At 39.5% G+C, this 19,454-nt stretch overlaps 1 protein-coding gene across 1 annotated transcript; it reads right to left on the bottom strand.

Annotated features, from left to right (window-relative positions):
• Positions 1 to 5,175: 5,175 nt before the first annotated feature.
• On the bottom strand, positions 5,176 to 19,429 carry prkg3 (protein kinase cGMP-dependent 3). Its single transcript, XM_003449914.5, has 22 exons — positions 18,980 to 19,429; positions 17,052 to 17,141; positions 15,264 to 15,326; positions 15,022 to 15,148; positions 14,772 to 14,938; positions 14,511 to 14,624; positions 13,377 to 13,482; positions 13,151 to 13,214; positions 12,937 to 13,014; positions 12,709 to 12,797; positions 12,042 to 12,107; positions 11,804 to 11,851; positions 11,611 to 11,652; positions 11,362 to 11,473; positions 10,020 to 10,156; positions 9,842 to 9,931; positions 9,554 to 9,695; positions 9,271 to 9,434; positions 8,946 to 9,062; positions 7,192 to 7,254; positions 6,688 to 6,763; positions 5,176 to 6,029 (listed from the first exon to the last, which is right to left on the bottom strand). The coding sequence occupies exons 1-22, from the start codon at positions 18,987 to 18,989 to the stop codon at positions 5,943 to 5,945; spliced, it is 2,052 nt and encodes a 683-aa protein (XP_003449962.2). The 5' UTR covers positions 18,990 to 19,429; the 3' UTR covers positions 5,176 to 5,942.
• Positions 19,430 to 19,454: the final 25 nt, after the last annotated feature.

Genomic DNA, 19,454 nt, shown 5'->3' with positions numbered 1-19,454 from the left:
AGTTCTCTGTTAAAGTGGGGTGGCTGTAGCTCAGGTGGCAGAGCAGGTCAGCCACTAATCAGAAGGTCGGTGGTTCGATCCCAGGCTGCATCCTGGCTGCATGCCAAATATCCTTGGGCAAGATACTAACCCCATGTTTGCCTACTGGTGGTGGTCAGAGGGCCCGGTGCCGCCTGTGTTCGGCAGCCTCGCCTCTGTCAGTGCGCCCCAGGGCAGCTGTGGCTACAATGTAGCTTGCTATCGCCAGTGTGTGAATGTGTGTGTGAATGGGTGAATGACTGAATGTAGTGTAAAGCGCTATACAAATGCAGGCCATTTACCATTTACCAAAGCCAAAAATATGGATACTAAAAATTCTCCACAGTAGGCTCCACCTTCCGTTAACGTTTCTTAATTCCAAACTGGACAACCAAAGAGAGTGAATTGAAGCGAATTTCTGCCATGATGAGTTCTTATCAACCTCACAACAATGACAAATCTAGAGATCACTGTTCCTACGTGTTTGCCAACAAATTGTTATAATATGTAATTAAACAAAAGGGATTCAAATTGTTAATTATACTGTATCTGTAGAGATAATTACAGATGTAACTGCAGGTATATGTTTCAACAGTTATCACAGTCAGGTTAAAAGACTTTACTGGGTTTCCATTGTCTATATTCAGCAAACCTAAGCACACACAAATTCTTTTATTTCCTGCACAGTGAGGACTTGGTAAAAAAATACCTACAAAGTGAGGGCACATTTAGGGTATAAGGCATTCCTGCTCTTATACCCAAGTTTTTCTAGAATTGTGGGAGTGGCATGTACACGCTCGTTAGTTTCTGTAATGCTGGAAGTGAGGATGATGAGTAAAGTAGGATCCCTTCAGATAAAACTCTGTCAGCCACAGTTTTCATCCTTAGCTCAGTAGATGCACGTGTCATAGCAAGTGGCTGGACATCATCTAGCTCTACCAATGTCAGCTCATTATGTCCATAATGTTCTCATAAGATTGTCACCTTTTTGAAATACATTAGGGCTTTTCACAGAAGATGTCTTTCCTTGCCAGACCAGGTTACTCAAATCTTCCAGTAACCTGTTTTTAATAATGTCCAGTAGCATGTGATGACTAAAACATCCTTTATATTCTGCTCTTTGAACCTCTCTCTATCCCACCATACACTTATGCACATACGCATGTACCACATTTACACCTACTCAGCTCCTGTATTTATAACTATAATTGGAGTGTGCTGAAGAACTGAAATGAGACATTGTAGGTACCTATAAGTGCAGCTGTTCCCGAGAGACTGAAGGGCATTCACGCATAAGAGCAACTCATCGCTGAGGCCAAATTAGGAAGGAGCGTTAAATCCATCTGCATACAGAATTCATGCACGACCACACTCAAACTGTAACTTTGATTGCTGTTTTAAAGCACTTGTCCCCTGGGAAATTTAAAATAGCTCTTAAGGACAGGAAAACATGAAATGTTGGCTTTACACTGTACATATACAATAAAAAGGGCAACGCTAAAGTTTTAAATGTGCAGATACTGAGTCAGTGCACACTGTTTAGCTACTGGCAGTATACTGTATTTTCAGGTAAATTTCCCGGTCATTTAGAAAACAGGAGATAAAGGCTAAAGGGATATGAAGAAAGTTGTGATATAACCTGTTACACAAATTATGGTCATTACTACTCTCATTGTGAATAATCAGCATTTTCATCAGAGATAAGGACCTACCTCATAATAGCAAAGAAGGTCAAGAAATACACAAGGAAAGGTGACTCAGTTATCGTGCTCAGTGTCTGAGGAGCAATAATTTCTTCAAAAGTCAAATAAAATCATTGACAAGACTGCAATTAATCATACATTGACTTCCTGAATTTAAATGTTATATAACCACAGTTATATAATGGTTGCTGGCAGGAAATCAGTGCATACTGTGGGTTTAAAATACATACAGTATGCTTCTGCATATACCATAATTCTCTGCATACACAAGCAGCTACATTTGGTAAATTATAGCCAGTCATCACAGACAGACATTATCAGGATATAATTACAACCATATACTCAGTCAGGAAGCAGCTGAACTATTAAAGGTGAATAACAGCAGTTAATTTAGCAGGATTTTAAAAGTTATACAACAGCAGAGCTTCGCTATTTCTGGCCTGCTGCAACAGGTGGGGAAGAGTCTGATAAAAGTTTTCAGCACATGTCATGTAAAAATAAAAAGAAAGGGGCAAAAGGGAAATCTCAAAGGTAATCTCACACATGACTTAACATGAGACGAGTCCTGCCTCTAAACAGGAAACACAGGAGAGAGGTGAACACTGAGGAAGAGCTTTCATAGTCCATCACATCAAATGTTAGCTTTCACGTTCTATTTTTGTTTGATTTTTTTCCTGCACACACCTACTGTCTGTACCCAGACACATGCAATCTTGTCAGAGAAGTGGAATTTCTGAGTTATTTTTTCTCTGCTTAGTGCAGCTGCACATTTATTTTTATACTGGCAGCGGATCAAGAGTAGTTTTCCCCATTGGTTGCAATGGGGAAAATGAAGGAATAACCAACGGAGTTAAGTTCCTAATTTTAATTTTAGCTAACTATTTAAGGGTCATGTTTACGGTTGACGCTTGTCCCAGCTATCACAGGGTACATCCTGAACAGGTCACCTATCTTTCACAGGGCTAACACTGAGAGAGACAACCATTCATCCATCCATCCGTTTTCCTCCCTTTATTCCATTCAGGGTTGGGGGGGGCTATCCCAACTGTCATAGAGCGAGAGGCAAGATTCACCCGGTCAGGTCGCCAGTTTATCACAGAGAGAGACAACCCTTCGCGTTCCCAAGTTCACCAGTTAGCCAAAAATGTGTGTGTTTTGGACTGTGAGAGGGAGCCAGATTATCCAGAACTCTGTACAGAAGTATCCCAAGCTGGCAGGTGAATTTGCCCCAGGACCTTTTTGCTATGAGGCAACATTGCTCTCCACCACACCAACATGTGGAGAAATGGATGGATGGATATAGGTTGAAGCTTAGTATGCAGGTTTCCATTAGAAAAGCTCCTACAAACCCATTTTTACCTGCATTACATTGCATGCTCAACACTAAAATAAAATGAAAAATGCCCTTAGTTTTAGTAATTTCCTGAAGAAGCTGTGGGTGCATATGTATTCATTGAGACTTGTCTAAATATGAGAGTTGACCATGTTCACAAAGTGTTGCATGTGTACGGTTTTACCCGTTCAGAACTTCTTAAACCAGCCCCACGGGGCGACTGTGGCTCAGGGGGTTGGGAAGCGTCTCTCCAACCGGAAGGTCACCGGTTTGATCCCCGGGCTCTCTGTCCTGGTCGTTGTGTCCTTGGGCAAGACACTTTACCCTACCGCCTACTGGTGTTGGCCAGAGGGGCCAATGGCGCGATATGTCAGCCTGCCCCAGGGCAGCTGTGGCTACAACAGTAGCTTGCCTCCACCAGTGTGTAACTGTGAGAGTGAATGAATAGTGGCATTGTAAAGCGCTTTGGGTGCCTTGAAAAGCGCTATATGAAATCCAATCCATTATTATTATAAAAACTAAGTGAAAATAAAATGAGGTTGAAAAAAAATACATAATGGAAATAATAATAAAAAAGAAATAAAAAAGGTTTTGCAGGACCTTTCATTCAAGTATGAATGCGATCATGCAATCATTGTCCAGAATATGACTAGCCAAAGCTGTGCAACAATCATTTCAAATATTTTCCAGTTCTCAACTGGCCAATCAGAGTACATAATGTTTTACATGTTCTGGGTTTTGATGGTTCATTGGGGTATAGGAAAAACACACAAACACACTCTAAAATCTCCAGACTGGAGTGCTTTTAATAGAGCCTCAAGTAGTGGCTCCTTTATGATCCCTTTATGGGAAATATAATACCTGCATGGAGAAGTCAGATTGAGAGTGCTGATTGAAGTGGTTACATGTTTCCTGCACTTTTGTATTCTTTTTCAGGGCAGCCAATCACTCATCAGGACTGCCTTGCGCAGAAACAGATGCCCACTCAGACCTCTCAAACATAAGTGACCAAACAAAGCAGCAAGCAAAGAGAGGGGCTTAAGTAGACTCAGCACAGGTGCAAACAATAATTAATCAGCACAGGTGTTAGCACTGAGCCTAATTAACTCAAGACTGCTCAGTGGAGAAAACACAACCGGGAAGGACACAGCGAGGTGCAAATGTTTGCTTTTCCCTGGCGGTTTTTTTTCTTTAGTGTTTCAGGTTAAACTTCAGGCTGCATGAGTCAATCCTCTCACATGGAGCTCGGTCAATATTTCCCGCAAGAAAATGAGCTTGAAGACAGCGAGACTCACAGACAGGAGTCAGGATAAGACCACATCAATCTCTTGACTGTGCAAACGTTCGTTTGAGTCTATCAGCCTCGATCCCCTTTCTGCTCAATCTATCGTTTATATTGAGTCTGGAGATGCATTCAGTGCAGCTCAAATCTATGGCATCATTGGAAGAAATGGAGCTTTAATAGACATGAATGTTACTCGAGAGAGCGACAAGAAATCAGAAAAATGTTATGAGTTACTGGGACTGGATAAACAGAGTATATTGTGTTTGCTCTGTTAATCATGCCACATGCATCACAGGTAAAAAAAAAAAAAAAAAAAAAGTGATCCGCAAACAAATATGCAAGAAAACAGGAAGTTACGGTTTACTGCTGTGAATAGGAAATACTTGTAACTATACTGTGCATCCTCTGGGCCGCTTCTGTCATTGCTGCTGGGGTATTAGAGTCTACGCTTCAATGTGTTTTGGGTCTTCTGTAGGAAGGAAACATCTGGCAGCGGGTGTTTTCCCTCTGGAAGATGTGGTTTTTATTCCTGTGAAGTTTGTGTCGTGATGTGGAAAACTGGTCTCAGCAGGCACATCGTGCGCATTAACAGGAGGGGACAGGAAGACTCCTTCCTCCAGTGCTAAAACCTGCTGCCACATCAGACAGCTGTGCCTTTCCAGACCCAAACAGTCAGCTGCAGCCATTGTCAAGAACATGAGATTAAACCCTTATTCTGTCACAGGCCACTTTCCACCCTGATAACATCCTTAAAAACGCATTTCCACCGTGCATTGTTATCTATCACACATCTAATCTCTGAATACTTTGGTGTCAGCAGGAGAAAAAAAAGTAAATCAAATCAGCTTGGTATTTTATTGCAGTACAGTAACAAATTCAGCTGAATCAAGTGTATAAGGGCAATTTTTCTTTATCTTCAATCAAAAAGGATTTCTTCATCATGATGTTCAGTTATCTTTTTATCTAGAAATCAAGGCCTAACGCCACAAGAAAGTAACAGTGTAACGTAAACAACTTTATCAACAGGATAAGCACTTTTTTTTCTTTAAAACTTTAAAGATTCAAAGGAACAATAGACACAGACATAAATTACAGCTATGGCATTAGAAATGATTGTATTTCCAGGTTTAATAAGGACAGGGTTTTTTTTCTTGTTGTTGTTTGGTACAAGTTGTACCATATGACAGAAACTCTCCGCTAAACACAGGGATGGGTGTTTTTATTGGAATCAGTAAAAAGTGTTATATAGATGTTGTTATTGGCACTTCTCCACCAGACACCAAATTGACTTGGACTGTATTTGGAAACAAAATGTTCTACCATGTTCTTGTAACACATTTACATATTTTTGGCCCTTATCCACCTTTATCGTTGTTTTAGAATAGCAAAAGAGGAACTTCGGCACACGTCTAAAGTGCATGATTCCTTACAGTTTCACTCTAATAATCAAATTTATATCAACTTGGTTATTTGTTTTGTTTTTTCCAAACAGGGAATTCTTCCCACCCTCACATGACTTTAGCCCTGTTTCGGCCCCAGCTCAGGCCACCTACAATTATCCTATATGGGATCTCTTCTTGATCCTTTAACATAGACATCAGAATCAGAAGTCACGGTCCCAGCCAGAGAACTCCTCTTCTGCCTTCGTCTGATCATCAGGGAAGCGATCAAAGTTGATGTAGCAGGGACCCTGAAAGAGGATAAAATGTTAATGATGCTCATAAAACAGCCTATCCTGTAATCTATTTCTAATCAGTAATATTACACACTCTTAAATCCCCTCATTTTAACAAAGTCTGGCTAGTGTGAAATAGTACTCTCCAAATAACACGCACATAGTCCAAATGAAGCAAATTAAACATTTTGGGGGGAGTTTATAATTTATAATGAAGAAGTATTTACCTTTGAATGAGGCATTTAATAACATTTTTTAAATGTTCATTTAAAAGCATAATCCTACAGGGCTTTTTTTTTAAGCTTAAAACATGACTAGGAAGAGGATGAGGACAAGAAGAGCAAGAAACTGGAGACACTACGATAGGCTAGTTTTCTTTCTGGGGGCGGGAATGATATGAGGGTGAAAAATTAGGATTTTTTTCCATTTGGACTTTTTATTTTTTCATGTCCATCCAGTGTGTAGATCCAAAAACACAGATTTTTGAGAGGTTTTGTTAATGTAGTCTGAATACACAGTGGGTTTCATGTATCAAAAGATTGCTTTAGCCACTGCGAAAAACTGTAATATTGGTTCCACATAATCCTGCCTGCGGTCCTTCTTTTGTTTTGCTTTCTCTAAACATAAAAAAAGGTTCTGCTTTCCATGTAAGAGTAACACTGGTTTGACTTGCCTTGCGGATAAGCCGTGCTGTGGGAGCCTCAAGCTGACCCACACGCAGCTTGTGCCAGTTCATACTGCTGAACCACCTGAAGGTAAAAAGGGAGATTATGCTATTACTATTATTATTATTATTAAACATGCTTTTATAATCATAAAAAGAATAATAAGATAAAAAGGCTCAATCAGCAATGTAGAAACAACCTATAATGACAAAATGACCATGCTGTTTTGCTCTATAAAGAACTTTAGACTTCTAATCACCTACCTATTTTTCACATAGTATCTATTTATTGTAGTAAATGTACTCACTCTATAGGAATAGCGCTGTGTAATAATTATGCAGCATTGTATGTGCTATGCACTTGAGGTGGAACGGTGCAACCGCTCTAAAAGGTTATGCATAATATTTATCATTGCAGGTTAGTAAATGTATAAAATTACTGTTGCCTGTTCAGTACACACTACTGTATAGGCAGCAGCAGGTGACCAAAGAAGAGAGTGATGCCATGGTTACCTGTGATGCCGGACATCTTTGATCCCATTTTTGGTGTTTCCTAATCTCTGACCAGGCCGAGGTCTGAAAAAATGCATCATTCAGAGAGAAGGCAGTTCAGGACCTGTTTTTGGTTTCATGAGTTCAAGACGTGTGTATTATTAAAAATATATTTCTATATAAATACAAATGCATTTAATAATGGAATGCTTTATTTTCCAGATATTTTTGGCATTTTTCATTATTCATGCTGTGCTTTGAGACACTATGGCATTTCCAAACAAACAAACTCATCAACCAGATTTTGGGGGGATTTTTATGTGCACCTGCTCAACTGCTTGTGAATTGCATTTCAAATCAGCCAATGATATGGAAACAAACCAATTCATTTAGACATGTAGTTCAAGCTGAGCATCAAAATGGGGAAGAAAGGTAAGTTAAGTGACTTTGAATGTGGTTGTTGGTGCCAGACAGGCGGGTCTGAGTATGTGAGAAACTGACAGTCTACTTGGATTTCTTCCCACACCTCCATCTCTAGAGTTTACAGAGAAAGGTCCAAAAAAGAGAAACTATCCAGTGAGCGGTAGTTCTCTGGGCCAGAGGTCAGAGGAGAATAGCTGGACTGTTTCAAGTTGATAAGAAGGCAACAGTAAATCAGATAACCACTGGTTACAACCAAGGTAGGCAGAAGAGCTCAGGTAACTGGCATTACAATTCACACCAAAACTGGATGATGGAAGTTTGGGAAAAAAGTTTTTCAGTTGAGGATTTCAGATGCGACATTTGTATAGTAGGTTCAGAATTTGGCACAAACAACATGAAACCATTGATACATCCTGGTTGTATCAGTGGTTCAGACTGGTGGTGTAATGATGTGGGGCATTTTTTTGTTTTATTGGCCACTTAATCATTTTGTGTTTAAACCAGGTTGTCAAACATAAAGCCCAGGGGCCAGAATCAGCAAAGACACCAATTTGGCCCAATAAAAAGCATAAATATAAAGACTTTTAACTTTTAACCTCATAAATTTTACCGCTTTTAATAGAGATCCTCCCAATGGCCATCCATCTACTATCTTCTATGGAAATATCAGTTTTTACAGTGAATCCACAGTCAACAAAAACAAACATTGACAAAAACTTTATATTGTATACTTACAGGACAGTGTGTGCAATGAACTACTAGACATTTTTTTTCTGTAATTTTATACATTTCATTGGTCCCGCCCACTTAAGACCAAACTGTGGCCCACGATGTAGAAATCACTTTGACATCTCTGTTTTAAATGCTAAAGCCTACCTGACTATTAATACTAACCTTGTCCATCCCTTTAACACCTCATTGTACCAACTTTCTCATGGCTGCTTCTAGCAAGCTAACACGCAATAATGTCACAAAGCTCAAATCATCTCAAACTGATTTCAGTGCGTTCACTGTGCTCAAACGGCCTCCACAGGCATCAGATCTTAATCTGAAAAGCACCTCCGGGATGTGATGGAGCAGGAGATTCACATCATGGATGTGCAGCTGACAAATCTGCAGTAACTGTGTGATGCTGTCATGTCAATATGGACCAAAATCTCTGAGGAAGTTTTAAGCACCCTGTTAAATCTATGCCACAAATAAGACAAAAGTATTAGGACGGCATAGATAATGAAGTTGCCACTGCGTGCAATTTTCATATGGTCTAATTCCATTTTTCCTTTTTGCACAATTATCAGTGACCTATATGAAAATGTAATCTACGTGCTCTCAATAGACTTAGCTGTTCTTACCTGCACAGTTTACTGATAATGGACTTGGCTGCTTCGCTCATATAAGGTGCATAACGGATCTCCCCATCCAAAATTTTGGCATAAATCTTCTGGGGCTCTGAGCTTGAAAAGGGAGGGCTGACCATTTGCAACAGAAAAAAACATGTTGTTAATAAATGTTTATAATTTTTATTGAATGGTATCAAAAAAGACTGAAACCTGAAATTGTGAGACACTGAGCTCTGCAAAAGTCATACAGTTCTGCTGCCATCTGCTGGTCAACATTAAGGTTATTTTATGTCTCTGTTGTTTAAAAAAGTATCATTATTATTATTATTATTATTACCTTCCCGCCAATAGTTCAAAAATCAGGATGCCAAGAGACCAAAAGTCAACTGCAAAGTCATGTCCCTGGTTCTTGATGATCTCTGGAGCCATGTACTCAGGAGTACCAACAAATGAGTAGGTTTTCTCACCACGAACCAACTCCTTTGCAAAACCAAAGTCAACCTGGACGATGAAAAGCACCCACACAAAAATCAAATGTGATGATAAAGTCTTCATTAACTGAAATTCACATAAAAAAAAGTTTGTATTCTTCAGAAACTTGTTTACAGCTAAAGACGCACCAGTTTGATGTAGCCCTTCACATCCAACATCAGGTTCTCAGGCTTTAGGTCTCTATACATGATGTTCTTCTTGTGGAGGTAGGCATAGGCCTCCACCACGCAGGCAGTGCAGAACACAGCAACAGGCTCATCAAAACGACCTCTAACATTCACAAAGATGCAATAAGTCGGACAATGGTTTTATAAAAACATTTCTGTAAACTTTCATCGGCTACAGCTTCTACAAAAAAGTATGTATTTTAACTTGGAAACTCCAAATATAGAGCATCATTTCACTTTTCTTCTTACACTTCTTTGAGTTTGGTCCAGATTTCCCCACCACTACAGAACTCCATCACCATGTAGATGTATCGTGTGTCTTTGAAAGCTCCATGAAGTCTAGAAACAGCGAGAGCAGAAAACATTTTCAGGTGCTCTGCGTTCAGCCGATGCCTTTATAAGACTGCAGTCCACAAATCTTTGATACCTGACGATGAATTCACACTGCACAGCTTTAAGGATCTTCTTCTCAAACAGCATGTGCTCTTCCTGTCTCTTGGCAACAATGTGCTTCTTGCTGACTCGCTTCACGGCATAATATTTTCCATGGGGCAGGGTGGTCATCTTAGAAGAGCAAAAACAATCATCAGTGCTAAATGTTTAACAACCCCAGTTCCAAAAAAGAGTAGGGATACTGTGTGAAATGTTTAAATTGTCATGTCAGGTAACAATGTAACAAAGTAATATGGTTGGGTATAAATAGAGCATCTAAGACGGTGAGAATTTCTCAGGATGAAAGAAGGGCAGAGGGTCATCAATCTCAAAAAAGAAAACAGTGTCAACAAGTTGTGGAACATTTGTGCCATCAACATGCCATCCACACGGAAGAGAGGGTTAAAGTGCTGTCATGAAAAGAGTAAGTCATACATGAACAAGATCCAAAAACACCACTGCCTTCTGCAGGACAGAGCTCATTTAAAATGGATAGAGGAAAGGTGAAAAACTGTTCTGTGGTCAGACGAATCAAAATTTAAACTTCTTTTTGGAAAACATCCTGTCCTTTGGACTAAAAAGGAGACAAATCATCCCAACTTTTTCAAGATGCATTGATGCCATCAAATTCAAAACAAGCGAATATGTTTTTCTGAAAGTGGTACATTTCCCCATTTTCAACTTTTGATATGTTTTGCATCTTTTATATCGTGATTAAAATACACGTTTGTGAGATTTTCAAATCATTGTGTTCTAACATTTCACACAGCGTCCCCACATTTTTGGAACTGGGGTTATAGATTTACTGCAAATGAGAGAAATTTCCAATGTATTACAGTACATAAAAGTTTGGTGGCTAATGCGACAGTAACTAAAATGAAGGGTTAGAGCTGAGCACAAGTTAGCTGAACAACAAATTATACATTTTTTCTTACTGTGGGAGTAATTACCTTTAACAGTTCACAGACTACCTTATACATCACATCAGTGTTTACAGTAGGCTGACATAGCCTCTCTTTACAACAGCAACTTTGACATGCCAGTGCAGGGTAAACATGGCTATAATCATTATGTCCTTTTTCCATTTCGACAGCTCAAATGGTTGTAACACATGGAACCATAATACATCATTCATTACGACTGTGTTAACCCTGCTCTGGTGTGGTGGTGGAAACTACCTCTGTAGTTTCTACCTTTCTAATAAATGGTAAAAAAATATATATATCTATCTATATATATATATATTTAAATATATGTGTGTGTGTGTGTGTGTGTGTGTGTGTGTGTGTGTGTGTGTGTGTGTGTGTTTTTAAACCCAGACAAGATGCACAACTGACCAGCGCCACACGGCCAAATCCTCCAACTCCAAGTGTGACAGGATCTCCTTGATAGCGACCCTCCTGATAGAAGACTGGAATCAGATCCTTCAACCTCAGAGTGGAGCTGGGGCTAAGAAAGAGTGGTGATTTTATTTATCTTTTAGAATTGTTTTCACTAATAACGGCTCGTTGAGCTTATTCTGGTGACTGATTGTTGATTGTGTAACATATTTTAACCTTCTTTCTTCACCTTCAACAGCCACTCACCTCGACTTTTCTGGAGCTTGCGCCTCCTGCATCACTTTGGAGCTGGAAGTGAAAATAAATTTGACAGGATATGAGCAGGAAACTAACTGGGGCAGTCTATTTCATTTCCACATCACACTCTCGGTAAAGTGGAGAAAAAAAACAAATCGTGGTTATGCAATCAAGAGTGCTTTTTTTTTTTTTCAATACATACTCATCAAAGAGTTCCAGGTGCTCTACGGGAATTGTTTCTTCAAATACCCTAAACAAAAGGCATCATTAGTCAACCTGTGCATCTGTAAGCAAGTGGGAAAACACAACAGACAGCAATCACACTGTAAAGCAACCGAAGAATTGTCCTCTCCGGGAGCAACAGCTGTCACTGCAGAGCCTGAGCGAACACGACTATCACATTCGGTTACTGTCGAATTTGAGTGCTGGGTCAGACTCACTCCTTGTCAATGGAGAAGCAGGTAACAGGGCCGTCGGCAGTGCAGGTGGCTGTCCTCAAGACCTCGCTGCAAGACAAAAAGCATTGCAAAATTTCAAGTCTGTGGAAATGCAGTGAATACAGCTGCAGAAAGAGAACCTCATAGAGGTACTTTAATTGAATAACATATATTAGCAAATACTAATATGTAGATTAAAAAATATGCAATGTGAAAAAGTACTGCATTATTTTGAGAAAAATGACTCCCAGTAAAATTGCAAAGGTGCTACATGTCCTGCAAATTAGAGGCAGGCAACACAAGCTAGATGATATTTGATATTTATTAAAAATCCAATATCCTCCTTGTATAATCAAAACAACCTCTGTTATTCCACCAGAGGATCACACACACAAACACACACACACACAGCGTTTCTGTATTCATGCACCTCTACTGACAGCCACAGCAATAAATTTGCTTCATTGACTCGTTTGCATGCAGCAGAACTGCGCAATTTAGGGAAAAACATGGTGTTTCTGTCACCAGAGAGCATTTGGAGGATAATCTGAAGTATCTGCAAAATAAAAATGTCACAGCTGACAGCAGCTGAGGAAGGCGCGAGGAGCGCATCGTGCTGCACGAGGCTTTCGCAAATGTCCTCAGGCATGTGTTGTGTTTCCATGGTTACCGTATGAGGGCCTGTTCCCCGAAGTGCTCCCCTTTTCCCATCCTGCGAATCTGCTTCTCATGACCGTTCACGTTCTTAGTCACCAACACCTGAAGGGGAAACACGCACACAGGCAAACAAACGGAAAGAATAAACGGTATGCACACAAGAGAAATATGAGTTTGTGAAATAGGCTGAATAAAAACTCTCGGTGTGACTTGCCAAAGATGCACATTAAGATATTGTTACCTCTCCTTTGAGGATGATGTAGAATGCGTTTCCTTCTGTTCCCTCTCGAACTATAACATCTTTGTCCTGGTACTTCACCTAGAAGAGACGGAATTAAAAGTAATATAAAAAATATATACTTTCAGATTCACTCCAAGAGCTAAAAAAAAAAAAAAAAAAAAAACATAGTATTTGAGTCTGTTGTATCGTAGCAAAAAAAGACATCGAGGTGCACCTCCTCCATGGAGTCAATAATTTTGGACAACTGGACATCATTCAGGTCCTTCAGAGTGTGGGCCCTGTAATGGCAAGTGGGAATTTAAGAGAAAAATTAGAAGTAGGGAAAGCATTTGCTCCATTAGTGCAGGAAAAAATACCAACACTGTTACGATATAGTTACAAAGAGAATCTGAGGAGTCAGGATGAAAGTTTTATCATGGCTGCAGAGTCTAGAAACTCACGTCTTCAGGAAGCCCACGAGCTGTTCTCGTTTCTTCTTGGACTTGTTGGTCATGATGCTTCTGTAGGTCTGTCGCTCCATGCACCACAGATGCACTGGTGTCTTTGCTGCAATATGAGTGTACGATAATAGAGATAAAAATAAACAAAAATTAAAAAGAGTAGTGGATTCAGTGAACTTTGAAGCATATTTTACAATTAAGACATTTGAACTCTTGAATTAATTTAACTGCAACTGTAACAAAAACTGAGTGAACCTTTCAGAATTATTGGGGTTTGATTTAATTGAAAATTGACAAATACTGTTCAGATATAATAGATGAAATCTGAAATAAATTATATAAAACCATAGCCAGATGCACGCTATCACCATCACAGAACTCATATGACAAAGAGAGATAAATGAAAGACAAGCTTGCTGCAGATGGGAGAAAATTGCCTTCCCACAGGTGGATTGCATTGTAAAGGGACGTACTTGAACACACCGTTTTCTACACTCAACCAGGCACCTTTGTTACAAACCTACTGTGACTGAAAAGCTATTATTTTTTTCTGTTGCTGTAAAGTTATGTTATTGTTTTGGTTTTTGTCACATTTTACATTTCATTGTCCAAAAAAGCTGCTACCTTTCACAGCACAAGGCATGTCCATTATACCAAAATGCGACTCCAAGTGTTTGTGATAAGCAGCAACATCCTCTGTCACATGTTTTCTGCATCTGTTTTGGGGATTTTGGACAACCAGTCCAAAAACCACACTAAGCCAGTTTCAATCAGGATACTCTTTGGGTCCTTTCAAAATAAGAGTTTCTTCTTTTTCAGCAGTGTTATTATTAGTCAGTTTGTTCTCCCCTCAGTGACTATAGGGTGTCCAAAAACCAAAGCAAACTATGATATTCTCTCCATCATGCTCTAGAGTTAGGTTGAGGTTTTGTTGTTAACATGCTGGGCAGTTTTCCTCCAATGTACTGCTATGTATTTCTGTCAAAAAGTTCATCCATTATCTCATCTATAGAAGATATATGGTCATATATTATGCATACATACATGTCTCCACATAAATTGCATTATACCATATAATACAATCACCATAACCCTCTGCAAAACCCTCCAGGAGGCATCATTATACAGGCCGACCTTTGACTGTTGCTGTCCTTTTGCAGTTGTACAGAATCGCCAGCTCTCCAAAAACATCACCACTAGTTAGAGTTCGGAGGTCACGGCCAGACTGGGTGACAGAAAGCTCACCAGCTATAAAGAAAGGGAAAAAAATTTGCTTGTTTGTGAAATGATGCTGTTCTAAAGAGAAGTTAATAACCCAGTTTTAAAAATCTTCCATGTATACATGGAGCAATGGTAGATAAAAAGACAGACATTCATACTAAGGTGTGTGCCCACCTGCCACAATGTACATGCTGTCTCCTTCAGAGCCTTCCTGAATGACTTCATCCCCAGGATTGAAGTGAGATACCTTTAACAGGTCCACCATCATAGCTATTTGCTCATCATCTAATCGGCTCAGGAAGTCATTCTTCTGGATAGCTTTGACAATTAGGCTCGTCTCACTGCCAATAGAAAGTTCAAAGAAGTCATCTACAACACACAAACTGGGTATTATATAAGTTGTTGGAAAGGTGCTGATGCTGACCTGACATTTTTCTTCACCCTCGCCCGCTTAATCTCCAGGTTCTCCGGGATTGGTTCTGAAGCTATGACAGCTGCACGGCTCTTCCTGACCTCAGGTTCAATCTCATTACCGGTCTGAGAGGGAAACTCTGTAACAGAAACAAATGGATGGTTACAGATCGCCATTAGAAATCGCATCAATCATGTGTGTAAGTAGATAAGTAGATGTGTCCCTGTTCTGTGTTCCCATGAAGAGCTGCCTACCGAGATCATGATACTGACTCTGCAGTTGTTGCAGGAGTTTCTCTTTCTCGGTGAGTCGTTTTTCTGTGAATGTGAAGAAGAAAAAACACATATTAAATGTGCAAAACACATTAAAAGTGACGATTTATGTGCTTTACTGTATGTGTGATTTTGGTATATTCTCATTTTATTCTCGCAAAGCTCAACCACTGCTCGTGCTAATCTCACTAAGTTATTAAACAAATGTGTCCCTGATTGTAGATTTAAGTCATTTACAGCTTACAGTTTAAAGACAAATTTGTGAGTAGCTTTCTAGTTGAGCTGTAGACACTATGTACTAATTGCATTAAATTTGGGGCTAATTTATGCTTTTATTGGCATTGCTATTAAATTCCAGTGGATTTTTTTCATATATATATATATTTGATGACATGTACAGATTGTATATAAAAGATGGATATGGGTCTGAAACATGAAGCCAACATGTTAGTAAATTCTCTCTAATGGCCAGCAGGGTCCACTCCTCTGAGTGCAAACATAATGAATCACCCTAGAATGACCCTAGTTGTCTCTTGATTTATGACTTCGCTAAATACCTTCATGATGAGTTTATTTTATGAATCACTGGTTTTGAGTCTTTGAGTCACATACTGATGTCACTTTTGTAAATTCAGATCACAATCAAAGACAAATAACATAAAGCTTGCATCGGGCATGGATACATTTATGACTGACAAGTCATAAAGGTATGTAATGTCATCCATTCATGAGTATATAATGTCATCCACTTATCAGCCTGATCCATCTCTCATTGTGGTTTAAGCCCATAAACCGATGAGTGACTGCATGGTTTTCTACACGTGTACTCTGTGTTTTATGTACAGTGGGGCGATGCTAATAACCATGCTAATAACTGATCTCTGGCCATGATCAGAGAAAAAAAAAAGTCTAACATTTTAGTTGCATCCCTCCAACTTTTTACACTCATTAATCACGTAATTAGGTACATGTTGCTAGTGCTGGGTTGGATCAGAGCTGTCTTAATTCTTCATTACATAGATTCATCATGGTGCTGGAAACAATCCTCAGAGACTTTTTCCATATTGACCTGAGAGCATCACATGATTTTGTCACATGTCATCCATGGCATGATTTTCCCATTCCACCACATCCCAAAGGTGCTCCATTGGACTGAGATCTGGTGACCATGCGAGACATTTCATTACAGTGAAACTCTCATGTTCAAGTAACCAGTTTGAGATGACATGAGCTTTATGACATGCCACATTAGCCACCAGAGGATGGACACTGTGGTCATAATAGGACATAGTCAGCAAGCAATGCACATCTAGTACTAAAGGACCCAAAGTGTGCCAAGAAAATATCTCCCATGCCATTACACCATCATCACCAGATCATGGATCCATGGTTTGATGTTGATGTGAAATTTTGACCATCTACCATCCAAAACAAGCAGCAAAAGTGGAGACTTTTTTTAATCAGGCAACATTTTTTAATCTTCTCTAATCCAGTTTCTGTGAGCACATGAAGTTTCCTATTCAAACTGCTTCAGCCGTTTGTCTTGACCATGTCTACCTGTCTAAGTTCCATTGATTCCACATCATCAGTAAAAGTCCTGTGAAGGCCTCATTCTGGTTCTCTAAATTTGAACTCAACCTTCAGAACTTTAAGAGCTCCACCTTTAATTCATGTATTCATATATATCCCAATATTCACCTCAATGAACCTCCTATTGCACAATGACGTCCCTACAATATTTAAAGCTTATATAGTTATTGTTGTACTCACCTAGGTCCTTATTTTGCCTCTGCAGCTCCTTGTTGATCAGACATTGCTTTTCTAGCTGCTGCTTCAGCTCCTCTATTTGCTTCTCCATAGCTACAGAGGGAATAAGATTTTTTAAAAAGGAAGATTTATGGGAGAATTTCATATAACAGGAAAAAGAGAAGTTGTATAAATTATGCACCTGAACACAGACATAAAATGTAGCCCCAGTTGTTGTGATATTTGTGGAAACCCCTACACACAAAGCCATAAAGGGTGATATTTAAACTGTAACTGTGTTGATACCTTTTTCTCAAAGCACTGAACCCTACTTCACTGGCAGCACACAGCTAGAGCCCTGCTGAATAATGCAGACTAATGATGGACAGTCAACGGGGTGCTTTCTGAGTGCTGTCACACCCTGCCAGCATTTGCTGAAGATCTGTTACAGTTTCTGTGACTGATAATGACACAAAACCTGTCAAAGCTGTATAAAACCCCTACAAATGATAGATCGCTTTTTCCAGGCTTTGCGTTTATATGCAGATTATTTATATTTGCTGGTTGTGGGTTGTTACACTAATGTGAGACATAAAAAAACCCTCTGTGACTATGCATAAGCAGGTCATAATAAGTGACAGACTCATTAGCACTGCTGCATGAGATTAACAATGAAGTTAACCACAAGCCAGATCCAATAACTCTCTTATTCGATGTGACCTGTTTAAAGAACCTCTGCAAACAAGATTCCTTTTCTTTTTTCCTTTTTTAAACACTCCAATCAATACAAACACACTTGGATATCTGACCATTTTACTGAACACACAGTAAAAACTGAGCTGGAGGGGCTGTTTGCCTGTGTTCACGGCACACATCACTTGACCCCAGGTTACTGCTGCCTCACCCTGAACATTGGACAGGCCTAAGATTAAACTAAACTCATAAAGTCATTTAGTAGTACACCAGCAGAATGTGACAGGGAAATATAAACAGCTCCTGTTCTGCAAGGGAGCATGGGCACTTTAAAAAAACATGTACAGCACAGAGCTCATAAATGTGTTACAGAAAAGAAAAAGACCGTAATGGTCATTTAAAGTTTACACAGATCATAAAAATATGTCCCTACATGCTTACTTTGTAAACTTTCTAGGAACTTGTAGCTGTTGAGAAAGACAATCTGAACTGATTGAGATGATAACCTTTAGTACCTGCAGGTCAACACTTAATGGGGGAAATTGCTCAGTTATTCTTCAGCTCCAGGGCAACTGATAGGTAGGTGGCTGTACTTCTGTTTGAACTTTTGCTGTTTCATTGGTCCATTTTTGTTATTTTTGTTACAACGGTAAAAAAATAAAAATAAAAATAAAAAAATAAAAAACAAAACAGGTTATTATTTAAATACTGAATGAACTTTAAAAGTGAGCAACATTCATTTAACATGCGTATATTCATATATCCGGTAAATGATCCTGGAGGATCCCAGGAAACATGATATTAAAGCAGACAACACCGAAAAAAGGAGAGAAAAAAAGAAAGAAAAACAGATATTTGTGTCTGCTTTTCAGCTGCACAGCAGGAACATGATGCCAGCTACCATTATACTGACACAGCCAGCATACAGTCCACTTCATACTGCTTCATTATTAATTCATGGCCATGTGTAACTACAGCTGAATTCTCATAAGATACTCTGTAATAGAAACCTGGAAGGAAGTCATGCGCTTTGTCTTTATTAGGCAGCCTTTTCTCAGATATGACGTTTTGTTAATCGCTGTAGTAAATCAAAAATAATAAAACTTAAGCTGAACCGATGCTGATCTGTACTTCAAACACGGCGGTAATATATTTAAAGAACCGATAAACGCCTGAAGGCGGCCTGTCTGACCTAATCTACAACTCTGAGACACTATTTGCACGTAATCTGTGGACGAATAGACTGAAGCCACACTCACCTGCAGGCATGGTGTGATCAGCAGACAAGGTGATCTAATATCCTGCCTATGAAGGCCGCATGAATCACAGGAGCCAAATAATCACCCTGAGCTGCTCAACGATATCCACTTTTCCACTGCAGAGAAGTTTTTGGCTTTCTGTGCAGTTTTTCTGACCTGCTTGAACCCCAGATGAGCTACAGACTGGACACACCTGAGCAGACACACCGCATGCAGCCTGCAAACTCTCTATCATTACTCCTTCTTCTACTTTTCCTGCCACTGCATACTTTCTCAGCTTACATTTCCCCGTCTACAGCTTTACTATTTTTACTTCTCTCCAGCTCTCTCTCTCTCTCTGTCTCACTAAATCTTTCCTTCTCTTTCTGTATCTATCAATCTCCACGGCTCTGGTGTTGAATCATTAACCATAACCTGAGGCTCCTCCTATCACACCAGGTAGAGGAATACAGGCAGCAGGAGTACGAGAAGGAGA

This window comes from Oreochromis niloticus, linkage group LG15, assembly GCF_001858045.2.
Source record: "Oreochromis niloticus isolate F11D_XX linkage group LG15, O_niloticus_UMD_NMBU, whole genome shotgun sequence".
NCBI lineage: Eukaryota > Metazoa > Chordata > Actinopteri > Cichliformes > Cichlidae > Oreochromis > Oreochromis niloticus.
Note: the sequence above shows the minus strand (reverse complement) of the source record. Positions and strands in the feature narration are given on the sequence as shown.

Coding starts and splice junctions, on each gene's coding strand:
- prkg3 (XM_003449914.5), bottom strand. Junction 14,625..14,771: donor CAGCATGTACATTGTGGCAG/GTGGGCACACAC, acceptor CTTTCTTTATAG/CTGGTGAGCTTTCTGTCACC. Junction 9,932..10,019: donor CAGTGTGAATTCATCGTCAG/GTATCAAAGATT, acceptor CGCTGTTTCTAG/ACTTCATGGAGCTTTCAAAG.